General features: G+C 36.3%; 1 protein-coding gene across 5 annotated transcripts in view; it reads right to left on the bottom strand.

Annotated features, from left to right (window-relative positions):
* The window catches only part of Nme7 (NME/NM23 family member 7), a 181,594-nt gene that overhangs the window by 117,667 nt on the left and 39,836 nt on the right, over window positions 1-24,091 (bottom strand). For 4 of the 5 annotated variants that reach the window (XM_071600338.1, XM_027922838.3, XM_071600337.1 and 1 more), the window contains 3 exons: window positions 13,382-13,492; window positions 7,855-7,905; window positions 4,485-4,692 (listed from right to left, as the gene is read on the bottom strand). In XM_071600338.1, the coding sequence (XP_071456439.1) occupies window positions 4,485-4,692; window positions 7,855-7,905; window positions 13,382-13,492 (370 nt within the window). The remainder of the gene's footprint in view (window positions 1-4,484; window positions 4,693-7,854; window positions 7,906-13,381; window positions 13,493-24,091) is intronic. The other variant, XM_027922839.3, reaches the window with a different exon arrangement.

The raw sequence follows: 24,091 nt of genomic DNA, 5'->3' as shown, positions 1-24,091 counted from the left end.
GTCCTGATCCTGCATTAATGTGGGGAAAAGGAGCTGCCTGTGTTTTTCCGCAAAATGATCTGGGACCTCGATGGATTCCTTCTCGTTTTTTATGGTTTGACTCTTCTAAAACTACATCATGAATGCTTTTACCTCTTTGGTTTGTTTTATATCTTATAGATGCTGTCCCTAACCTTTTTTCTCCTTTTCGGAGCTATGGAAGTTGCCTCTTTCAATAAAACCAATGTATGGCTGATATTGGTTCAATTGGCAGGGACTGATAATATCTACCTAAAACAAGATGTCCATTTGGGAGCAATATTGGGTTCCTGTTTACTACCTGTCTGTCATCCAGCAGAAGAAATAAAAAAATATGACCTTTTTCTCCAATTTTGATAAAACTATTACTTATGCTGATTATTCTAATTGGAGCACCCCTTCTTATCGCCTACCCCGAAATGCAGTTCAAGTTATAACCACTACTGTTATTGTAACAGATAATGACACCTGCACTGAGTTTCATAATTGTGCAATTAAATGTAGATCTATGGGACCTTCCTTTGCATGTAATAATTCCTTTGCGGTTCCTTCAAGTTATGGACATGTGCCACTTCCAAGAGGCTGGTTTTTTTCCCTGTGGAACTTATACATTCAACTACATACCGGCAAATATGACTCATGGAACACGTTGCTGTCTTAGTCGTCTCATAGTTTTCCTTCCCTCCATTGGTGATTTGCTTCCTGAACATCCTTCTTGTCGCTTATAAAGAATGGCTACACTAACATCGGACTGTAAGGACGATATAAACTTATTATCTAAAGCAGAGTTTGATGCATTGACTTTTTCCCTTGTAGGGATCCCTGGATTGGCAGTAGGAGCTTATAAGACAGCTATGAAATTGGCATGTGTAATGACAAAAAACATTAATTGTACATCTACTGCTCTAGCCTTGTTGAATGAAGAACAGCAGGTTTTACGACAAGGAGTTTTGGATAATAGAGCTGCTATAGATTATTTACTATTGTTACACCATAAAAAATGTATTCAAGTAAAAAATATGTGTTGCTTTAATCTGACAGATAACAGTGTTCCTATTGATACAGAAATTCATCATTTGAAAGAAATGATTGATAATATCAGACAATATGAAGGAAATGAAGAACTATTTTCATGGTTAACATCTTGACTTCCTAATATTTCCTGGTTAAAACAATTAATGATATGTGTGATTTTGATATTTGGCATGTCTATACTTGTTTGTTTCATTGGTCGCTGTATATCACTTGTCTCTTATCTCGTCCTCCTGTGGTGACTTCATATGCCTCCCGACGGTTTGGATGATTGTTGCCAGTGACGGGTAAGATGAATCACTGCACATATCAATTTAAGACAGAGGCTTACATTTCCCATCAATTGAAGTCCTCCATGACGGGTAAGAATGTTGCAGTATGGTTCACAACCTAAGACAGGCGCAATCGCCGTCATTGTTATTTAAGGGGGAACTGTGTGCTCAAGCACACAAACAGTTAAGTTTTGCTGTGCTTAGCAAAACAAGGAGTTCTGTGAGAAAGTATGAACTCTTTGAACTGTGTCCTTGTTGCTGTCTTAAGAAGAGAAAAGAATGTTTTGCCAAGTGTAAAATTTATATGTGTGTGTGTGTGTGTGTGTGTGTGTGTGTGTGTGTTTGCCTGGGAATAACTAACCAGAAGTTAATTGATAAGAAATATGGAGCACTGTGACCATAAACAAAGTTTTCCTGAGAATGTTTATCCATGTTTGTAAGGATTAAGCTGTCGAAAGGATGTTTTTCTTTCCCCTTGTTTTAATTAACAATGCTGTATAAAAGAAGGAGAGAAAAAAGTAAAGACGGTGCTCATTTTCTACTGAATGTGTGTGTGTGTGTGTGTGTGTGTGTGTGTGTCTTTCTTAAGCATCTCTGCCGTACCAAGAATTACAGATTGTCAGCGGATCTGACAGAGAGGCAAGATGCAAGGCTGGAGAAGGGACAAGGAGAGGTATCACTCAAAGGCATGGTAAACGTACTAAGGAGCTCAAACTTGACTCTGGGAAGACTCTGGAATGTTTTCAGCAGTCATGACAATGGAAACATGAGGATTTTAAGAGAGTTTATTCTGAAATCTATGTGGAAGATGTATTTGAATGAAAAAAGTATAAACCAGGCTGTAACAGAAGACCAGGTCAGAAACAGTAGAGCCATGGAGGGAATGGAGAGAGAGGGGGCAATTCAAGAAAATGTTTAGGGGCTGGGGTTGTGGCTCAGTGGTAGAACACTCGTTTAGCATGCATGAGGCACTGGGTTCAAACCTCAGCACCACAAAAAAATAAAATAAAAGATATTGTGTCCACCTAAAACTAAAAAATAAATATTTTTTTAAAAAAGAAGAAAATGTTTAGAAGGAAATCTATGAGACTTTTTAATTGATTGAATCTGGAGGATGCAGAATGTAGAAGAAAGACTACGAGTACTATATGTCTTTGTTAGTAATATACAGAATACCAAAGAAATAATTTGGTGAATTATGGTCAGTTCAGTTTTGAATGGATCACTTAGATGTGAGTCTGAAGATTTAAAGAGAACCCCTATGTAGTGACTTAAGCAATTAGTTTATATTTTTTCCATATAAAATTATCTAGCAAAACTTACAACTAATAGATTTAACCCTTGCCCCCTGATTCATAATGATATTTAAATTCCCTTGACATGTAGGTAATTTCTTGAGCATTCTAGACCATTACATCAATATTCTTGTCTACTCCCATGCTAGTACTACACTGTTTTTACTGCTACTACCCCAGTTTTATGAAGTCCTACCTTATCATTACCATACCTTCTTCTTCCTTTTCAAAATTGTCTCAACTGTTTTGGGCCCTTGATTCTTCCAAACATTTTGCTAAACTTCATGAAAATCTGTGCTAGCATTTTGACTGAATTCATGCTGAAGTTATAGGATCAACCTGGCGAGAACTGATATCTCAATGAAACTGACTCTTTCCAACTATGAACAGTATATATCTTCAAGTCTTTTATTCATAATTTTCCATAAAGATTTGTTCTCATCTCTCTTGTTCAATTTATTAAAGCTATGACATAGTTTTTACCATAGGAATGGTGATTTCTTTTAACATTACCTTTTCTGACTGCCTATTTCAAGCATATCAAAACTACTCTTGGTTTTTGTACAGTCATACATTGCTAAATGACAGGATAAATACATTCTGAAAAATGTTCATTAAGTGACTTCATCCCTGTGTTAACATCACAGAGTGTATTTACATCAACGAAGATAGCAATATAATATTATAGGACAACAGTTAGATATGTGACTTATCACTGACATAAACACTGTTATGTGGTACATGACTACATAATGGCATTATGTCCAGTAGAATATATAGATATAGATTTGGGGAGCACCATAAAAGTTAAATATTAATAATAATTACAAAGGTTATTATCTCTCATTAAATATTATGTTTGAGGCCCTATGCTAACGGCTAAAGTGAGTTCATTAATCCTCAGAACTCCATGATGCAGGTGCAACTCTTGCCTTATTTTATAGTCCAGAAGACTAAAAATTAAAGCTAGATTAAAAACAAACCAGGGAAAGAAGCATGAATAATACTAATACCTAAAAAGACAAGAAAGTGAAGGAAGAAAAACCAATTAACAAGACAAGGATCATGGTCTACAAGGTATGAAAAACATCAACAGTGAGATATAACAAAATTAAAATAGGGTGAGTATTCAAAAGGAGACCCTCAAATGTGTCAAATGTAGCAGAGAGATAATGTTTAAGGTAAGAGATGCACAATTTTTCCTTGGATTTTTAAATTAAGAGGACACTGGTTATCTCAGTCAAGGCAGTTTCTGTGGAATAGTGGGGACAAAGCCAAACTGGAATGGCTGCTTCCAATGAGTGGTCAAAGGCAGCTAAGAAACAGAAAATAATGAAACATGAAACATGACAGTAAAAGAAAAAAAATTATAGACAGTTTCTAACAGGAGATCAAGGTCAAGGGGAAGCTGCTGGGGGCCACATATATGTTTTCGATTTGTTGTTAAGAGCTGTGGTTCTTGCTTCTTCATACATGCTGCATTTTCCAGCCACAGTATTTTTCTTTGATTCCTACTGTTGGTTTCTTAATCAAAGAAAGGCTGAATCAAATGCTACCTTCTTTTTGAATATCTACTTCCCATGAACTAGTATTCATACATGAATCCAAGAGATCTAACACTGTGAGCCTCAGTAATTTAAGTCTTTAGAATAAGAAATATAAGTCTTAATTGCATCATCTTGAGAATGACCAGGCCACCAGTTCACAAAGGAAACATCACTGACACATCTTTTGACCCAATGTAAAAGGTGTTCTCAGTACCAGATCAGCTGTATATAGCCATCCTGAATCACCAATGGCAGACATGCTTTACTTTGATATAAAACATTTCACAAACTAACAATTAAAATATTTTTTAAAACCTTACTCTGGCAGCAGAAGCAAAAGAATCTGGGCCATGAGCTGCATTTCTTATGCCATCTGTTCCAAAAAGGGCTCTAATGCTTCCAGGAGCATCTGTACGAGCCACCCCAGAGTTTGCAGGTCCAAGCAGCCTTTTCCATTCACATATTGCATCATCTCTTAAAAGCTCCATAGCAATGACAGGACCACTTGTAATAAACTGGATCATCTCACTATAAAACAGGGAAAAGATTGGTTTGCTTTTGCCAACTTAAGACTTCTCTCTTAACCACACAGACATATTTAAATCTGAATATTTCAACATAGACAAGAATATTACAATCTCAGAACTATTGTTGGAGTAATGAGCTTTATATGAGCAGAATAAGGTTTTCATAAACTAAGTGTCTTGAAGTAGCCCAATTCACTAAAAATCAATATAGTAGTAATGTCAAATCAATTAGTGTTAGCAAAAAAAAAAAAAATCACTTTTATTGGATTAAGACCATTTCATTGACTGTGTGTGTGTGTGTGTGTGTGTACACAGAACTATCAGAATTCAAAAAGAGTGATGAAGAACTCTCTATAAATAAACATTGACTTGGTTTAGTGATAAAGAAAAAGGGTGTCAATGGGTCTTCAAGAAATATATATTTATTATACAAAAGCTACTGAGTTTCCTATATTAAATTATTAAAGCATACACAGAGGTTCTTGATTAAAAATCTAGTAATGAATCACCATCCCCCAGGGAATAAAAAAAGTAACGCATTTTATACTTCCACTTCCACATGTACAAACACAGCAGTGACAAGGTTAACTGTGAAAGGAGTAAGTATCCTCACTACTGCGGTAAGCAGACAGAAGCATGCTTTTAGGGTGAGCCCATGTTTCTCTCTCATCCAAATCAGAGAGAGAACAGGACTGTGAGGGAGGAACAGAGAGTAACAGTCCTTGTGCCTATTAACTTAGGACTGTTTTACACAATTCCTTCCTTCACGTACCATGTAACCTGTCTAATTTAGAGATACATACACTCCCATGTTACCTAACTCCCTCAGTACTTCACCACTCCAATTCATTTTAAAGACTATTCCTAAGAAATAGCATGTATGAAGTGATATTCACCCTCTACTCTAAGAAGACCATGGGACCCACTAGCACATACTTTGCTAGCCCTTACCTACCCCCCAAAACCCCTGCAAACCAACCATTAGATCTAAGGAGCCCAAATAGAGGTAGCACACCCATGTTTATCCATTCAATAAGCATTTGATGATACCCTACTGCATATCAGAATTTATACTATAAGATTTCTCCCACAAGAAATTGATTATCTAAAGTCCTGTTAATGCAGAATTCTAAGAATATGAGTTTATCATGTAATAACATAGAGAAGAGTATATCATAAGATATTGCTTCATGAAGTTATATCCAGTTACTGCTGATATTCTTTAATTACATCTTTCCCAATACTAGGCAACTAGTTAATTCATTCATTTAATAAACTTTACTGCATATTAATTACATATAAGACATTAAACTAGGATTTGTAATCCACTGATACAAAGTGAAATAAAAGAACCTATAAGAATAATTTCTACAAATCTGCTAGAAAACTGGATATAAAACAAGACTTGGGAAAATTTTATAAGGTTTGATTTAAAATAATCTGTAAGAAAAGAGTTAGAAACTTTAGAGATACATACACTGCCATGTTTATAGCAATCACAATTGCCAAATTATGGAACCATCTTAGGTGTCTATCGATAGATTAATGGATAAATAAAATGTGGTATGTACGTACACACACACACACACACACACACACACACACAATGGAGTTTTTATCAGCCATAAAGAATGAAATCATGACATTTGTAGGAAAATGGACAGAGCCAGAGAGAATTATGTTAAGTGAAATAAGCTAAAATCAGATAGATAAGAGTCTCATGTTCTCTCTCACATGTGGAATTTAAAGAAAAAAGGGTCTCATGAAGATAGAAGGGGGACCATAGGGTACAGCATGAGGGTCAGGAGGAAGGAGCAGGAGAGGGCAAAGGGTGGTACTAGGGAGTGAAATTGATCAAATTAGGTTAAATACATGTACAGATATGCCACAATGAAACCCACTCTTTGGTATAATTAATATGTACCAATAAAAATATTTTTTAAAATCTGTAACAGTAATTTTCTTGTAAAAAGCTTTAAAAATACTACTCTGTGTAGGATACCAAATGGCATGTCTGTTGTAGCAGTTTGAGTAAAATAACATTTATCCTTATTAGAAATGTAAGCATTCCTTTGTATGTCAATAATTAAGTGTGTACCATTTTCACTTAAACTTAATTATATAGCAAATATTCAGGATACAGATTGTTTCTAATATATATTAGTTGCCATTTTTCAAGAAATAAAATATATATCAAATTATTTAAGTTCAAATATAAGGGTTCTATGAATATTTTATACATACAAGATGACCACAGTAAGAGACTTTAAAAGCACAACAAAAATATCCATCAATATAATCGTTACTACATTTTTAATTCACTCAAGAAAGCTATGCTTCTCGTAACTTAAATCATCTCCTTCAGATTAAAGTTTCAGCTATTTAATGATGAACATATAGAATTCTTTTTTTATGGTACTGGGGATTAAACCCAGGTCCTCCCACATGCTAGACAAGCACTATATCACCAAGCTGTATCCCCAGTCCTTTTTAATTTTAAGACAAGGCCTCTCTAAGATGTCCAGGCTGGTCTTGAACTTGCAATCCTCCAGTCTCAACCTCCCAAGTAGCTGAGATTACAGATGTGTACCACTATGCCTGGCCTGAGACAAAAAATTGTTATCTAATAAAAGAAAATAATTCTTAGAAAAGAACTCTGTGCAGTTGCCAAGATGTAATTTTGGTCCTTTTGACAGCTTATTCTCATGAAATAAAATTTTAAATTATAAAATATGATTCTTGCCAGGTATAGAGGTATATGCCTGTAATTCCAGCAACTAGGGAGGCTGAATGAGGCAGGAAGATTGCAAGTTCAAGGCCAGATTGAGCAACTAAATGAGATCCTGTCTCAAAATAAAAAAATAAGTGCTAGGGTGTAGCTCAGTGGTTGAGTGCTTGCCTAGCACATGTGAGGCACTGGGTTTAAGCCTCAGCATCACATAAAAATGAATAAATAAATAAGTAAAATACAGGTATTATGTCCATCTATTTAAAAATAAATAAATAAATAAAAATAAGCAAAAGAGTTGGGGAATATAACTCAAGTGGCAGAGCACCCCTGGGTTCAATCCCTAGTAGAACTCTCCCATACACATACATGTATAACTTTAGTTTTCCAAGATATTCTCCATTATGTACCACTAGTCTCAAGTTAAATACCTACTTATAAAACGGCCTTGACTGGTGGTCTACATGAAAATCAGTTGCTTCTTTCCTATAAAATAATCAAAATGACAACAGTTGAGAATTATGTAAGAAAACTATTATTTTAGCTTATCTTTAAAAAAAGATGAAAACCTCTAAATACACATATCTCAGTGTGTGAATTAATTAATGATGTTTTACCAAGTAGACTGTTAAATTCCCCTCCTTTTAAATATTTTGCAAGCATGAGTCATTTCTATGTTAAGATGTAAAATTAAAATGAATACAAGAAGTACTACTCATGTTGGGATGAAGCTGAAATCAAAGACAACTTGTCCAGGTTCCTCAGCTAAGTTAGGGACCCCATCACACTATTAAGGCAAGCTGATAGACTAGCATCCTAACCAGCATACAATCTGAAGGCTGTGAAGAAGCTTTTTAGTTTGATATCATTGCAGTTATTGATTTTTTATTTTACTTCTTTACTTTAGGAGTCTTGTTGCAGAAGTCGGTTTCTAAGCTGACATGATAGAGAGTTGGGCCCACTTTTTCTTCTAGCAGACACAGGGTCTCTGGTTGATGCCAAGGTTCTTGATCCACTTTGAGTTGAGTTTTGGGCAGAGTAAGAGAGAGGGGTTAAATTTTATTCTGCTCCATATGAATTTCTACTTTTCCTGGCACCATTTGTTGAAGAGGCTATCTTTTCTCCGATGTATGTTTATGGCGCCTTTGATGTGACAGGATTTTTAAAGAAGATTAAAATAAAAATTAATTTACAAATCCTTGTGAAATAATGGTGAGTTTCTTCATAAAACCAGTATAAAACTCTTATAGATGGTGATGCACTTGCTAATATCTATCTCCTTCTAAGCTGTATAAGGAATTAGATAAGAATAAGGAGGAAAATTCACACACTCTCATTCTGGCTTCAATTTTAGAGGTTGGAAGAGAAAAATACTTAAGGGAGTCCTTTTCACTTATATTAAAGATAGTGGTTGTTCTTTTCCCTGGTAGTAGTTAAGTTTGTGTATGTGTTGAATGGTTTGGAATTCATCATTTTAGTACTCTTCTACTGCTTCTTCTGATTTACTTCTTGTTTGAGTTTTTCAGATATCAATTTTACCCCATTTTAAGCAGCTGTATGATATATGCATGTCACATTTTTATGAACTCTTTACTGTCTAGATTTTTGTTGTTGTTTTCAGTTAGTGGTAGAAAGAGCATAAGCAATCAGAGACTTGGGTTCAGATCTTCCTATCTTTCCCTAATTGTTCTTTGACCTTACCATGCTAAACTTGTTCTTCTCATATGTAAAATGAAGGTGGTCACATCTAGTACAATATATTGTTGTGGAATAAATAATTTAGTCATGGCATGTAGTGGGCTCTGGAAACACGTGAGTTTTTTTCCCCCTTCTCATGTCTTGTTATTCTCTGTACTTGTGTAGTATATTTTTATAATGTCTCCACAGCCAGAGGGAGTATTTGAGTATGTGTGTGTAGAACTGACATAACATATATGTGCAAATTCATTTTGTAATAGGCCAATGAGGTATTTTTTAATATGTTTCTTTTCAATAGAGACCACATCACTTCATCTGTTATAGTGAATAACAGATGAGAGGCAATAATTCAAGAGGGCACCAGAAAGCTTTTTCATCATAAAATGACAGAAAGGGTTTAGCATCTTCACCACCCAACCCTTTGTTAGTTCTTTCTTCTGATCTGCCTGCTGCTTCACACTAAAAAAAGCAAATAACCCAATTGATGAATGGGCAAAGGAACTGACCAGGCCCTTTACAGAAGAAGAAATACGAATGACCAACAAATATATGAAAAATTATTTAACAACTCTAGCAATTAGAGAAAAGCAAATTAAAGCTACATGGTGATTATTAAGAATACAAGTAACAATAAATGTTGTCAAGGATGTAGGGGAAAAGGCACACTCATACATTGCTGGTGGGACTGCAAATTTGTGCAACCACTCTGGAAATTCCTCAGAAATCTTGGAATGGAACCACCATTTGACCCAGTTTTCCCACTCGTTTGTATATACCCGAAGGACTTAAAATCAGCATACTACAGTGATGCAGCAACATAAATGTTTAGAGCAGCTCAATTCACTGTAGCTAAGCTATGGAACTAACCTAGGTGCCCTTCAACAGAGGAATGGATAAAGAAAATATGGTATATATACACAATGGAACTACTCAGCCACAAAGAATGATATTATGCTGGTAAATGGATGGAACTGGAGACTGTCATGCTAAGTGAAATAAGCCAATTTCAAAAAACTAAAGGTCCAATATTCTGTATGATATGTGGATACTAACACACAATAAGTAGGGGGCAGCGAGAGTAGGTAAGAATAGAAGTCCATTGGATTAGACAAAGGGGAATGAAGGGAAGGGAGAAGGGATGGGAATAAGAAAGACAGTTGAATGAATCAGACAGAACTTTCCTATGTTCATATATAATACATGACTGGTGAAACTCTACGTCATATACAATTAACTACAAGAATGGGAAGTTACACTCCATGTATGTATAATATGTCAAAATATACTCTATTGTCATATATATATATATATATAAAACAAAAACCAATAAATTTTTTTTAAAAAAAGAATAGCACTGTAACTTTGTAATTCCCTTCCTATCCTTGATACCCTTGTCATAAAAAAAAAGAAAGAAAAAGGCACACTGTCATGTGTCACTTAACCATATTATCTATTCTGATAAACACACTGCTAAGTGATATCATGGCACTAAGGTAAGAGCCAAGGCATATTCAAGTAATTGAAACCTAAGAAGTGGCAAGAGGTGAGCCTACTAAAATAGGTTAAGTCAGATGAATAAGGGTGTTATGTACTCCCCCAAAGAGCTAGTCTGTTTTCTCCAGCAGACAATGGGAAACCACTGTAGGTTTAAGAGGATGGAGATGTGCTCAGATTTCCATTCTACTGATAAGCCTCACTCTATTGGCAATATCCAGAGTAGAAGGAAGCAATCTTGGGTAAGGAGTAACCTATCAAGAGTCATTAAAGAACATTAACTTTAGAAGTAGGCAAATTGGCCAGTAACATATTTAAATGCTTTTACAAGTTGAACAGGATCCTATGCTAAGCTGCAATGGGAATTGTAAGGAAGGAAAGGCTCTCAAAGATGTATAGAAATCAGAAGTAAGAAGACTTAAATATCAGGTAGATGTGAGAAATGGGGGGTAATCAGGTGAATCCAGGATCATTTTCAGATTGATGGTAATAGAGAAAAGTCAGAGCTAGAGATATACCTGCATTTCACCTATAAATAAGTAGCAGGTGATTATATGGACATGGACATGGACATGAACATGGATGGGACTACCCAGGGAAAGTACAAAGAAAAGGATATGCATAGGACATGCTTTAAGAAAAAGATGTAGCCATGGAAGTAGGTCACTGAAAAGATGGTGGCAGTCATTGAGATGGGGAAATCCAACCACCTTGATGATCACTCACAGAAATCGTGAAGTCATCCCTACCAACAGAGACAAAGATTACAAGCCAAATGTCCAAATACTGAATAAATGTGGGGTTTGTGACCTGAAGAATGGAAATGAGGACAATGTATGGCATGGCCTTCCAAGAACGAGCTGTTCTGTGAAAGCGTGGAGATTTTCAGAGGGAGATAAAGTATTGATGCTACATCCTGATCCTATGACACAGGAATATTCAAGAGTGAACAGCCTACACAAAAGGGCTAACAGGAAATGGAAGCCCTTGGAGAAGAGTCAGATTCCAACTAAAGGAAAGGTGAAAGGGCGACTTGGAAGCTCTCTATTATGACACTGTGGACACAAGAATGTTTGTTTACAATGAAACTTGGCTTCCAGAAGGACCAGTATAAAGGGTCTGATAACAGATAATGATCACCTGACTAAGGGAAAAGGGAGTACACAGCAACAAAGGAACAAATATTTGTGTAGACAATAATTAGAAGGGCTCACATTTGTGGCATTCCAAAGGCTGAAGAGTTTTATAATACATAGATGGAATTAACAAATTTCAAGGTTCCAAAAAAACTCTACAAATTTATACTATGTGGTGTTCCTAAAGTGTTGATTTTTTTTTTTAAAATGTGCTACAAGGCTTTTGTGATAAACAAGCAGCATCCCTATCATGGGACATTTGACACCATGCTATGAAAACACTGGAGGTAGAGACATTAAATGCATGTAGCCCTTGTACCACGTTAAGCTACACATACTATCATGATCCCCATTCTTCAGATGAAAAAAACAAGTACCGAGGTAGAATGTTCAGAGTCACATGCATAGAAAGTGCCATAGCTGCAAGCAATCTGGCCATAGACACTGCTCTAAAGTGTAAGCCTCTGCCTCTACATAACATGGAAACAGGGAGATTTCATATAGGAGAAAACTTTCAAATTTAAACATGTCACTGTTGAGATAAAACTAAGGGCACTTTGTCAGCATTTCCAGGATCACACCTATTGAAGCTAGGTTGAATGTTCACTGTTTCCTGTTGTCCCTGTTTTCAGAGATGAAAATGCAAGTGACCCACGGAATAGAAATTCAGGAACCAATGATTTTTTGAAGGAAAAAGAAAGCACCAAAACCAAAGAAAAGATCAAAACCAAAGAAAAGAACTGATGGAATTACAGAATACTGGAGCCAGCTCTGCCTAACTGCCACTCACAGGCCCCTTCTGTGTCACACTCAGCCAATGAGAATATGACCCCAGGGAAACGGAACTCTGCCCCAGAGATGCCCCACCTCCCTTCTACATCCTCTGGAATATTTCCGTCTTTGTTTTGCCTACTGGGTATGAAAATTAAAAAAAAAAAAAAACAAGTGTCCAATGTCATAGAAAGATACTGCACTTCTTCCCAGTGGTTTTTCAGTTTCTTTGGAGAAGTTGTCCCATTTCTCTGTTCTTTACTTGGACATTGTGAATATTTTTCTTGCCATTCCCAAGGGAGAAACACCATTTTATCATGAGATTAGAGTTACTTTATTTTTTGATAAAGCTAAGTAGAATAAGTTTTATTTTCATTAAATTACTTAGAAAATGTCTGGTTAGATACCTTGGATTGCTTTCCCAGTAGTAAGCAGACATATTTACCCATTATATATACTTAGAAGAGATAAATACAAATACTTCCAAATATATCAATATTGAAAACCTATAATAATCACATTCATTTCCTCGTCTATCACTTAAATACAGTATGTCATTCTTATGTATTAAGAACATATTGTAACTATCAACCATTAATGTCATAGAAGCAGACAGGGCTGTGGAAGACAATAGAGCGTTACATAAGAACTGTCTGACAACTCCCAGTTGTTTAGAGTTCAAATGATTATTTATGCATCTGATAACCTGTTTTATTTTTCTCATTCTGATAAAATTACTATTCTACTCTGTCATTCAGTGAAGAGCTTTCTTTAAATTTTAGACAATAGAAGGAAAGATAGGTAAGTTTTTTTAACAAATGAAATCAGACATTATATAACTGAGAATGATTTTAAAAAATTACCTGGAAAGCATCATCATTTTAAGTTTAGTTATAGTAAATCCAGCTTTGTTTATTATTTCAATTATTTCTCCAGCCTTTGTTACTGCATCTGGTTTAATCAGGGCTAATGTTCTGTAAATAAATAAATAAGGAATAAATTTTAAAATAAACACAGTTTTTCAGGTTTTTTTTAAAAATACCCAAGGAGTGGTAGTTTCCTTAACAATCATCCCAGATTGGGCTGGGATTGTGGCTCAGCAGTAGAGCACTCGCCTAGCACGGGTGGGAACCGGGTTCCATCCTCAGCTCCACATAAAAATAATTATAAATTCTTCTTCTGACTCTTTATTCATATAATGGGTGATGCACAAAGAGCTCAATGTCCTCTCACCCAACGATGTATACAAATAGCAAGCACCATGCTGACTTTTAAAATCATGCTTCCTTCCAAGAGCATAAAACAGAGCAATATACTCTCTGAAGTCTATGAATTAACAGAATTTTGGAGATGGACATAATCTCAATGTTACTTTACTGATAAGGAAACTAGGCCTAAAGAGGTAATATGGAAAAGTCACACAAATGATTAGTTTCATCTTCAGGACAAAACACATAGCTCAGAAGACTCCTAGGTCTGTGCTCTTTACCCACCATAAATAGTGTTACTATTATTAAATAAGTGCACCATCACCAAATCTGCAAGAATAATATTTGCAAGTATAAGATAAAAACCTGACCAGTTGCAATAACTCAATCTACATGATAAAGACTTGCTGCTACTTCCACTTCATTGTTCTGACAATATTGGCATTAATTCAAGGAATCCATACAGGAGAACAGTTTTCATATTAAGCTATTTTTATCAACAAAAAGAACATAACATAAAGGCTGGGGATATAGCTCAGTGGTAAAGCACCTCTGGGTTCAATCCCTGGTACCAAAAAAAGAAAGTCTTTGCTTTTTATTTCACCTTATTTAACCATTATAAGCCAACATAACCTAAAAATTGCATTAAACGCTAGAAGAATATTTCACAAACCCTAACTCTTAAAATATAAGATAATAACAGTCATCAATTTCTTTTTTTATTTTTTAAAATTAATTAATTAGTTTATTTTAATTAGTTACATATGACAGAATGCATTTTGATTCATTGTACACAACTGCAGCACAACTTTTCATTTCTCTGGTTGTACACGATGTAGCGTTGCACCACATGTGCAGTCATACATGTACCTAGGGTAATAATGTCCATCTCATTCCACCATCTTTCCTACCCCCATGCCTCTTCTCCCCACTCCCTCCCCTATGCACAAAGTTCTTTCACTTAAAAGTCATCAATTTCTGTGAACAAGAAGCAGCATGAATCTAAAACTGGCCTGGGGAAGTAGCTCAGTGGTGGAGCACTTGTCTAACATATGCAAGGCCCTGGTTTGATTCACAGCATCACAGATAAAAAAATTAAAAAGTCTAAAACCAATAGAACCTTGCTGGGACTGAGAATTCAGTCTTCTTTGGGATGCTCCTTTTATAATAAAGTCCTTAGCCTTATCTTCAGCCTTTACTGCCCTTTGGCTGGTCTCTTCAGATGCCACCAAGGAGACCTCAGACTTTTACCAACTCACCTAGGATTACAGGGGTGGACCTCTCCCAGCTTCTTGTCTACATTTTATTTGTTTGTTTGTTTATTTATTTATTTATTTTTGGTAACAGGGATTGAACCCAGGGGCGCTTAACTATTGAGCCACATCCCCAGCCCTTTTTATTCTTCATTTTAAGACTGGGTCTCACCAAGTTTCTTAGGGCCTCGGTAAATTGCTGAGGCTGACTTTGAACTCGTGATCCTCCTGCCTCAGTCTCCTGAGTCACTGGGATTATAGGCATGCACCACCAGACCTGGGAAGCGAAGTCTAAATTTATGGTTTATTTTGTTTTCTTTGTGAGCATAAAGTGTGTGCTTCCCTCATGAATACAGGAAAACATCCTATCATAAGGCAGCCTGTGATATGGACTAAATTCATTTATCATTTATTAATTTCAATGTTTTTTAATTCATTCATACACTATTATAAATCCCAATACTATAATGCTGCTTAAATACAGCTAAGGCTTCGGATTGGCAACAATGACAAAGTTACTCAGAGCAATCCCTATACTGAAAAACTAAAACAAAAAAGTGAGGGGCTGGGGTTGTGGCTAAGAGCACTTGCCTAGCATGTGTGAGGCCCTGGGTTCAATCCTCAGCACCACATAAAGACAAATAAATAAAATAAAAGTACTGTAGCCATCTACAACTAGAAAAAAACCCTTTTATAAAAAGTGGGTAGGATACTTTTTAAACATTTTTTTCAAAGTAAAGATGAATTAACTAGTTAGTAAGTAATTACAAGGACAATTTTTTAAAAAAAATAGGGGTGCCAGGAAAGTGAGAATGAAAGCAGCTTTTGATGTGCCAGTATTTGTGTGACAAATTTCAACTTTAATCTATACTATATTACTAGGAGAGGGGAATGGAATCCAATAGGTTATCCTCCCTAAAATAATTTGGGACCCATAGCTATAATATGAATGTAAACCAAAAGCACATGTTCACATCACATAGGCATTTCAGAACTTAATTTCTGAACCTGGATAATGGTCAGATTGCTAATGCCTACAGGAAATAGGCAGAAGCAACACAATTCTTCTCAGGGAGAAAATTCTCTTATTTCTGTACCTCCAATATTTAATATATAGACAGTGCACACATACACAACACCCCCTGCACACAAACAGCAGCCATCATCATAAAGATAACCACACATACAGACACACACAGGAAAAGAACAACATAGAGAGAACCAAAAGAAACCACACGAACAGAGAAACCTACAAATACTTCATGTACTGAATTTACCTATCCTCAATCAGTTAATAATTTGGAGGGAAAAGTGGAGACTAACAGAGTTCAAAAGATGATAAAAAGATGATTTAAGGTACAAGGTATGTAATGTGAAGGAGGAAAAGAAGAGAAATAAGAGATTTCCAAAGGAGGTAAGTATATGGGTAAAGTTCGGTTCCCTTCTGGATGTTGGGTTAAAATACAAACAGGACAAGGAATCCATATTATTCCAAGACTGTGATTAAGTGAATATGAAGCTTAGGAGTTCAAAAGGAGGTTTCTCAATAAAATAGAATTAATTCAATTTTGAATTTGTTTAAGTATCTATGTGAAGTCCACATGGAAAGACACAAAAAATTTATAATGTATGGTTTTGCAGCTGGGCTGATAATATAATCTTGGAAAGCAACATATAGTTGAAATCATGGGTATATGTGGGAGACCAACCTTGCATGTGACTGAGTCACACTCCCTGGCTGGATGCTGAGGAGCTCAGTCGCAGAAATGTGACAGAGTTTTCCCCAGCCTTCTTGGGTTCCAGGGAAGGTGTCTCATGCATGGGTGTGTCTTGCTACAGCCCCACGGGTGGAGCTACGCTCACCTGTTCCTCTGTAATATAACCCCTTACCCTGTTTGGGATAGAATGTTCCATGGAAACACCTTTTGTGTGTCCCCTTATTTACTGTGCCCTTGGGTGTGGCCTACCTAGATGTCAGTCAACCTGATGACAGTGGACATCATGAAGATAGACTCAGCCCCCTGAAACCTGACACCTTGCCTCATTTGAATAGCTTCTCCTCAATAAAAGGGGTCTGCACGTGCATGCATGTGTGTGTGTGTGTGTGTCTCTCTTTCTCTCTCTCTCTCACTCTCTCTCTCTCTCTTTCTGCGGACCCTTAAGGTCAGAGGAGCCAACCGACACAGCGACCCCAAAGAAAAAGGTATTTCAGCCTCTTGTGTGGTTATTTTGTGCATCCCAGTTAACCCAGTTTACCTGGAGTGACCCTGAGCCTTTTAGTCAAGAACAGAAACCAGGCAGGTATACACAGAATTCCCTCAAAGGGTGCACAGAATGAGAAAAAAAGGTCCTCAGACAGAAACCTGGGGAATGCCAGCTCTATATTTTAGCACCCTCTTTTAAGAAGATGTCAGAATGACAAAAGAAATAGCCAGAGAAGCAGAGGTGAAAGCAAGAGGCACGCAGTGCAACAGCAGCCAGAGGAGAGAAAGGGATGCTTTTTTACATTATTCTACACTTCACTGCTCCAGTTGGGATGAGGGAAGGAAAGAGGTGCATTTTTAGCATTTATTAATTTCAATTTCTTTTAATTCCTTCATATACTATTATATCCCAATACTATAATCCTGCTTACATATAAAATACCTGAACCCCAAGGCTAGTTCAAAGTTTAAATAGCCAAGATTTGATGACATTTTGTTTCCATAAATTTTATTCAAATATATATCTGATGACATTTGCAAATCTCCAAATATAAAAAATGTAAAAAAATGAATCAAATTCCAATACCAGATAATGTATGTTCATCCACAAGTATTCTTAAACTATGTAAGTCTTAAAAATAAAGTACTATTTCAATACCTTTAAAAGTGTTATCTATAAGGCATATTTAGGCTAAACAAATACTTGGAATTCTTGGGCTGTGTTAAAAAATTCAAAAGGTAATTTGGGTCAGTCACCCTGCCTTCAAGAAAAGTGCTCTTAAACCCTTGGAAAGCAAAGGTCTCATCTTAAATACAGCTTGCTATTTACCCACATTTCATTTCAGGGCAATGAATCATATCAGTACATCTCCATGAGAACAAAAGAATTCATACCATTATTTTGTTTTTGCTATGATGGAGCCTCATCATAGCAAAAACAAAATAATGGTATAAATTCAAATAATTGGGCTAATAACCTTTATCCATGTGATAAAGTGTTTATGAAAGACAATAGAAATGTGAATCAAATGTCAGATTTCTTCAAAGGGAACTGAAAACTTGAGGATAATCTGTGAGCTAAATTTAATTATACTGAATTATTTGGATCATTGCTTCACAATTAGCTAATGAGCTCCGTGGAGAGCAACTTCACCCATCCCCCTCTCTACAGGTTTACTCCAGGAAGAAAGGTGCTGGGTATGCAGTTAGCTTTTGATGTTTATACTAAACTGAAAATTAGACTCAATTATAATTATTATGTAGAGATGTTTCTCTGGGACTCTGAGAGGTATACATGTTTTTCCACATGCCTACTTTTATGTCATTGAAATGAAACAATATATTTTTGAAACTCTGGGATTTGGAAATTAATTTAAACCACCCAAAAGATTGCTGTATTTGCTACCCACAGGCAGTTAGGAAAGAATCAGAAGAAAAAAGTGGTGAATCAATTTAAATCAGTAAAATATATAATAAAAATACTTTGCTGATTTTTGCAGCTTTTCATGCATATACTTCTACCATTGATACCTACTTTTAATAAACCCAACATTCACACCACAAATGCAAAAAAACCCTCTCCAAATAATATAAAATATAAGTATTAGAACTCAAAGCAAAGAAAGATGACCAAAGAATTAAAACTTCATTTCAAATATATTTAATTCTAGTCTCTAGAAGTTGCAACTCAGAAGTAGAAGCTGAAAATTAAACTGTCATTATGGTAACAATGAAACCAATATTCAGAAGAAACACAATATCAAAAGTTCTTATTTTCTATAAAGCCAGCTTTTCAGCTATAGTTCCAAACTGTTCTATGTCTTCTAAACCAAAATTGAGGAAAATCAGAATGACAAATATAGCTTTGATAAACAAAAAAAAGACTGAAGAGATGCATGTGGAGGACACTGGACTGCTGCTTCTGTACTTGTGTTTGGATAAGGGTCTGCCAACATTCCCCACCTGCGGCACAACTGGGAACCTTTAAGAAAGACCTAGTGGGAGGGAACAGTCTGGGCCTCTCAGAACACACACCGAGCCCGGATCAGCTGAATTCAAGCTCCCATTCGCCTGCTTCTTGCAGACAAACTGCTGTGACTCAGCACTAAAGGATCCCACTGAAACAACTGGTCGGCCCTTCTGTTCCTACGGAGGTTAATGCCAACCGAGCCTTCATAGGCAATGGCCACAGGATTGAAACGGGGCTTGGGAGAGACAGTCAGGACCCACCCGTTGCATTGGTCACCCGGCAAAGGGAACGAACTGTCGCCATTTGCATGGGATACCACCATGGCAGAGAACTGACGTCACCAGAATGCGGCGGAGGAGATAACTTCATTGAAACCAGCGGCGACAAGTGTGTAATCCCCTGGCCTTCCCTCTCCACACAGCGGGGAAACCTTAAGGGCCCCTCCCAGCTCTCCCATGAGCCCGATAGCCAGATCAAGGGAATCAGAAGTGGCGCGGGACCCGCGGCCGGAACTCCCGGGTACCGCTCCCACCAGTGCTGACAACTGAGGTCTCTTGCACCAGCTACCGGGGGCGTGGCTACTGGAGGGCAAGCAAAATTCGCTGAGGGTTCTCAGCCCCAAGCTCTACAAACTTAGGGTCTGAGGGAATGGCAAACAGGGAGAGTGTGCCCAGTCGTTCATGAAAACAGGGCTCCCGGGGGCAGCGGACCTGGCGTGTAGCCAGTATTGTGGTAAGCGTCACCAGAGAGCGGGGCCTGGCTTGAGGAAAAGTGGGGAAGTGACTAGACACAAGAGAAGGCCCTAGGCACTCAGGATTGGAGACCCGCCCAGTCTGGAAGGAGGAGCTGCTGCACAGTGATTGGTTCCCGTGTATTGAGAGGGGAAACTTGGCCCAGTGGGCACAGCTCCACCTACTGGAAGAGAAGTTAATCAAACTCTAAGACTGCATTTATTAATTTTTTTTTTAATTTGGGTTTTTTTTCATTTTCATTTTTTTGTTGTTTTTTAAATTTTTTTTAATTTTTTAAATTTTTTTTAATTCTAATTTTTATTTTTTTAAATTTTTTTTCTTTTTTTATTTTTTTTCTTTTGTCTTTTCATTTCTTTTCAATTTTCTTATTCCCCCTTCCTTGAATTCTACCTGCTTACTCTCATTCTCTTTAGTGACTTCTTCCCTTCCCTTCTAATACCTTTCCTCCCAAGCATCAAATAAATTTATAGGAGTAAACAGTAACTCAGCAGTCAAACAGAACATGAAGTAACATGAGCAGCATGAAAAAGGAAGGAAAAAAAGGAGTACAAACAATGCAGGACAGCCTAAATATTCAGGAGGACCTAGAGTCATCAGAAAAATGGTGCAGCCAATTTGGAAAGCAGTATGGAGATTTCTTGGAAGGCTGGGAATGGAGCCACCATTTGACCCAGCTATTCCCCTTCTCAGTCTATTCCCTAAAGACCTAAAAAGAGCATGCTACAGGGACACTGCTACATCGATGTTCATAGCAGCACAATTCACAATAGCAAGACTGTGGAACCAACCTAGATGCCCTTCAATAGACGAATGGATAAAAAAAAATGTGGCATTTATACACAATGGAGTATTACTCTGCATTAAAAAATGACAAAATCATAGAATTTACAGGGAAATGGATGACATTAGAGCAGATTATGCTAAGTGAAGCTAGCCAATCCCTAAAAAACAAATGCCAAATGTCTTCTTTGATATAAGGAGAGTAACTAAGAACAGAGTAGGGTCGAAGAGCATGAGAAGAAGATTAACATTAAACAGGGATGAGAGGAGGGAGGGAAAGGGAGAGAGAAGGGAAATTGCATGGAAATGGAAGGAGACCCTCAGGGTTATACAAAAGTACATAGAAGAGGAAGTGAGGGGAAAGGGAAAAATAATACAAGGGGGACAAATGAATGACAGTAGAGGGGGCAGAGAGAGAAGAGGGGAGGGGAGGGGAGGGGAGGGGGGATAGTAGAGGATAGGAAAGGCAGCAGAACACAACAGACACTAGTATGGCAATATGTAAATCAATGGATGTGTAACTGATGTGATTCTGCAATGTGTATATGGGGTAAAAATGGGAGCTCATAACCCACTTGAATCAAAGTGGGAAATATGATATATCAAGAACTATGTAATGTTTTGAACAACCAACAATAAAAAATTTTAAAAAAAAAGAAAATATTATGAGAATGTGAATGCTGCTTCCTCCTCTAGGTTTGCACAAGGATTTAGATCACATTTTCAACTCAATTACTTGGCTAAACTAGTGCTGAAAGTCAGGAGTGTAGCAAAACAAGAATCAGGAAAACATCTATTGTTCTTATGTTTTATATGCATTAGCTCATTTCATCTTTACAGACATCCCATGAGTTCGGTATTTTGTTTATCCATATGCACAGATAAAAAAATTGAGGCAAAAGGAATTTAATTATTCAGTCATACAAGAGGAAGAAACAGAACTCAGAAATTATTCCCAACTCTAATAGACTACAAAGCCAATACACTCAATTGTTCTTTGAGTCAAGAGAAGTAGTTTTATTTGTTATCTGTCACATATCTGCAACTGGAATAAGTTTTTGCCATTCATAGTATCAATTTTTTACCTCTATTAGGAAGACATTTTACTTGATCATCTTTAAAAAAAAAAAAGTCTACCTGCAATATTTTGTATATTCAGTCATTTACATGAGCTTGCATGAAGTGCCAAATACTTTAAAATACACCATTAGATTATCCAAATAATGTGAGTAAAAGTTATTTACTTTTTTTTACATTACTTTTTTCAGATAAAAATAATAAATAAAGGAGACAAAAATAAGCAAAAAAAAAAATAAAAAAGACTAAGTTAATCAAAAGGGATAAGGAAGGACATTATATACTGTTAAAAGGAACAATTCACCAACAAGACATAACAATTATCAATATTTATGCACCAAATAATGGTGCTGTGACATTCATAAAACAAATTCTCCTCAAATTCAAGAATCAAATAGACCACAACACAATAATTATGGGTGACTTCAACACACCTCTCTCACCATTGGACAGATCCTCCAAACAAAAGTTGAATAAAGAAACTATAGAACTCAATATCACAATCAATAACCTAGACTTAACTGACATATATAGAATATATCAACCATCACCAAGTGGATATACTTTTTTCTCAGTAGCACATGGATCCTTCTCAAAAATAGACCATATATTATGCCATAGGGCAACCCTCAGTAAATATAAAGGGGTGGAGATAATACCATGCATTTTATCTGATCAAAATGGAATGAAACTGGAAATCAATGATAAAAGAAGGAAGGAAAAATCCTACATCACATGGAAAATGAACAATATGTTACTGAATGATCAATGGGTTACAGAAGACATAAAGGAGGAAATCAAAAAATTCTTAGAGATAAATGAAAACACAGACACAACATATCGGAATCTATGGGACACAATGAAAGCAGTTTTAAGAGGGAAATTCATCGCCTGGAGGTCATTCCTCAAAAAAAGAAAAAAACAACAAATAAATGAGCTCACACTTCATCTCAAAGCCCTAGAAAAGGAAGACCAAAACAACAGCAAATGTAGCAGAAGGCAAGAAATAATTAAAATCAGAGCGGAAATCAACGAAATGGAAACAAAAGAAACTACTGAAAAAATTAACAAAACTAAAAGTTGGTTCTTCAAAAAAATAAATAAGATCGACAGACCCTTAGCCATGCTAACCAAGAGAAGAAGAGAGAGAATTCAAATTACTAACATACGGGATGAAAAAGGCAATATCACAACAGATGCTACAGAAATACAGAAGATAATTAGGAATTATTTTGAAAACCTATATTCCAATAAAATAGAAGATAGTGAAGACATCGATAAATTTCTTAAGTCATATGATTTGCCCAGACTGAGTCAGGAGGATACACACAATTTGAACAGACCAATATCAATGGATGAAATAGAAGAAGCAATCAAAAGACTACCAACCAAGAAAAGCCCAGGACCGGATGGGTATACAGCGGAGTTTTACAAAACCTTTAAAGAAGAATTAATACCAATACTTTTCAAGTTATTTCAGGAAATAGAAAAAGAGGGAGCTCTTCCAAATTCATTCCATGAGGCCAAAATCACCCTGATTCCAAAACCAGACAAAGAAACCTCAAAGAAAGAAAACTAAAGACCAATATCCCTAATGAACCTAGAGGCAAAAATCCTCAATAAAATTCTGGCGAATCGGATACAAAAACACATCAAAAAAATTGTGCACCATGATCAAGTAGGATTCATCCCTGGGATGCAAGGATGATTCAATATACACAAATCAATAAATGTTATTCACCACATCAATAGACTTAAAGATAAGAACCATATGATCATCTCAATAGACGCAGAAAAAGCATTCGACAAAGTACAGCATCTCTTTATGTTCAAAACATTAGAAAAACTAGGGATAACAGGAACTTACCTCAACATTATAAAAGCTATCTATGCTAAGCCTCAGGCTAGCATCATTCTGAATGGAGAAAAATTGAAGGCATTCCCTCTAAAATCTGGAACAAGACAGGGATGCCCTCTATCACCACTTCTATTCAATATTGTTCTCGAAACACTGGCCAGAGCAATTAGACAGACGAAAGAAATTAAAGGCATAAAAATAGGAAAAGAAGAACTTAAATTATCACTATTTGCAGACAACATGATTCTATACCTAGAAGACCCAAAAGGGTCTACAAAAAAACTACTAGAACTAATAAATGAATTCAGCAAAGTGGCAGGATATAAAATCAACATGCATAAATCAAAGGCATTTCTGTATATCAGCGACAAAACTTCTGAAACGGAAATGAGGAAAAACACTCCATTCACAATATCCTCAAAAAAAAAATAAAATACTTGGGAATCAACTTAACAAAAGAGGTGAAAGATTT

This window comes from Marmota flaviventris, chromosome 12 (genome assembly GCF_047511675.1).
Source record: "Marmota flaviventris isolate mMarFla1 chromosome 12, mMarFla1.hap1, whole genome shotgun sequence".
In the NCBI taxonomy this organism is placed as follows: Eukaryota; Metazoa; Chordata; class Mammalia; order Rodentia; family Sciuridae; genus Marmota; species Marmota flaviventris.
This window is presented reverse-complemented; position numbering and strand designations above follow the sequence as displayed.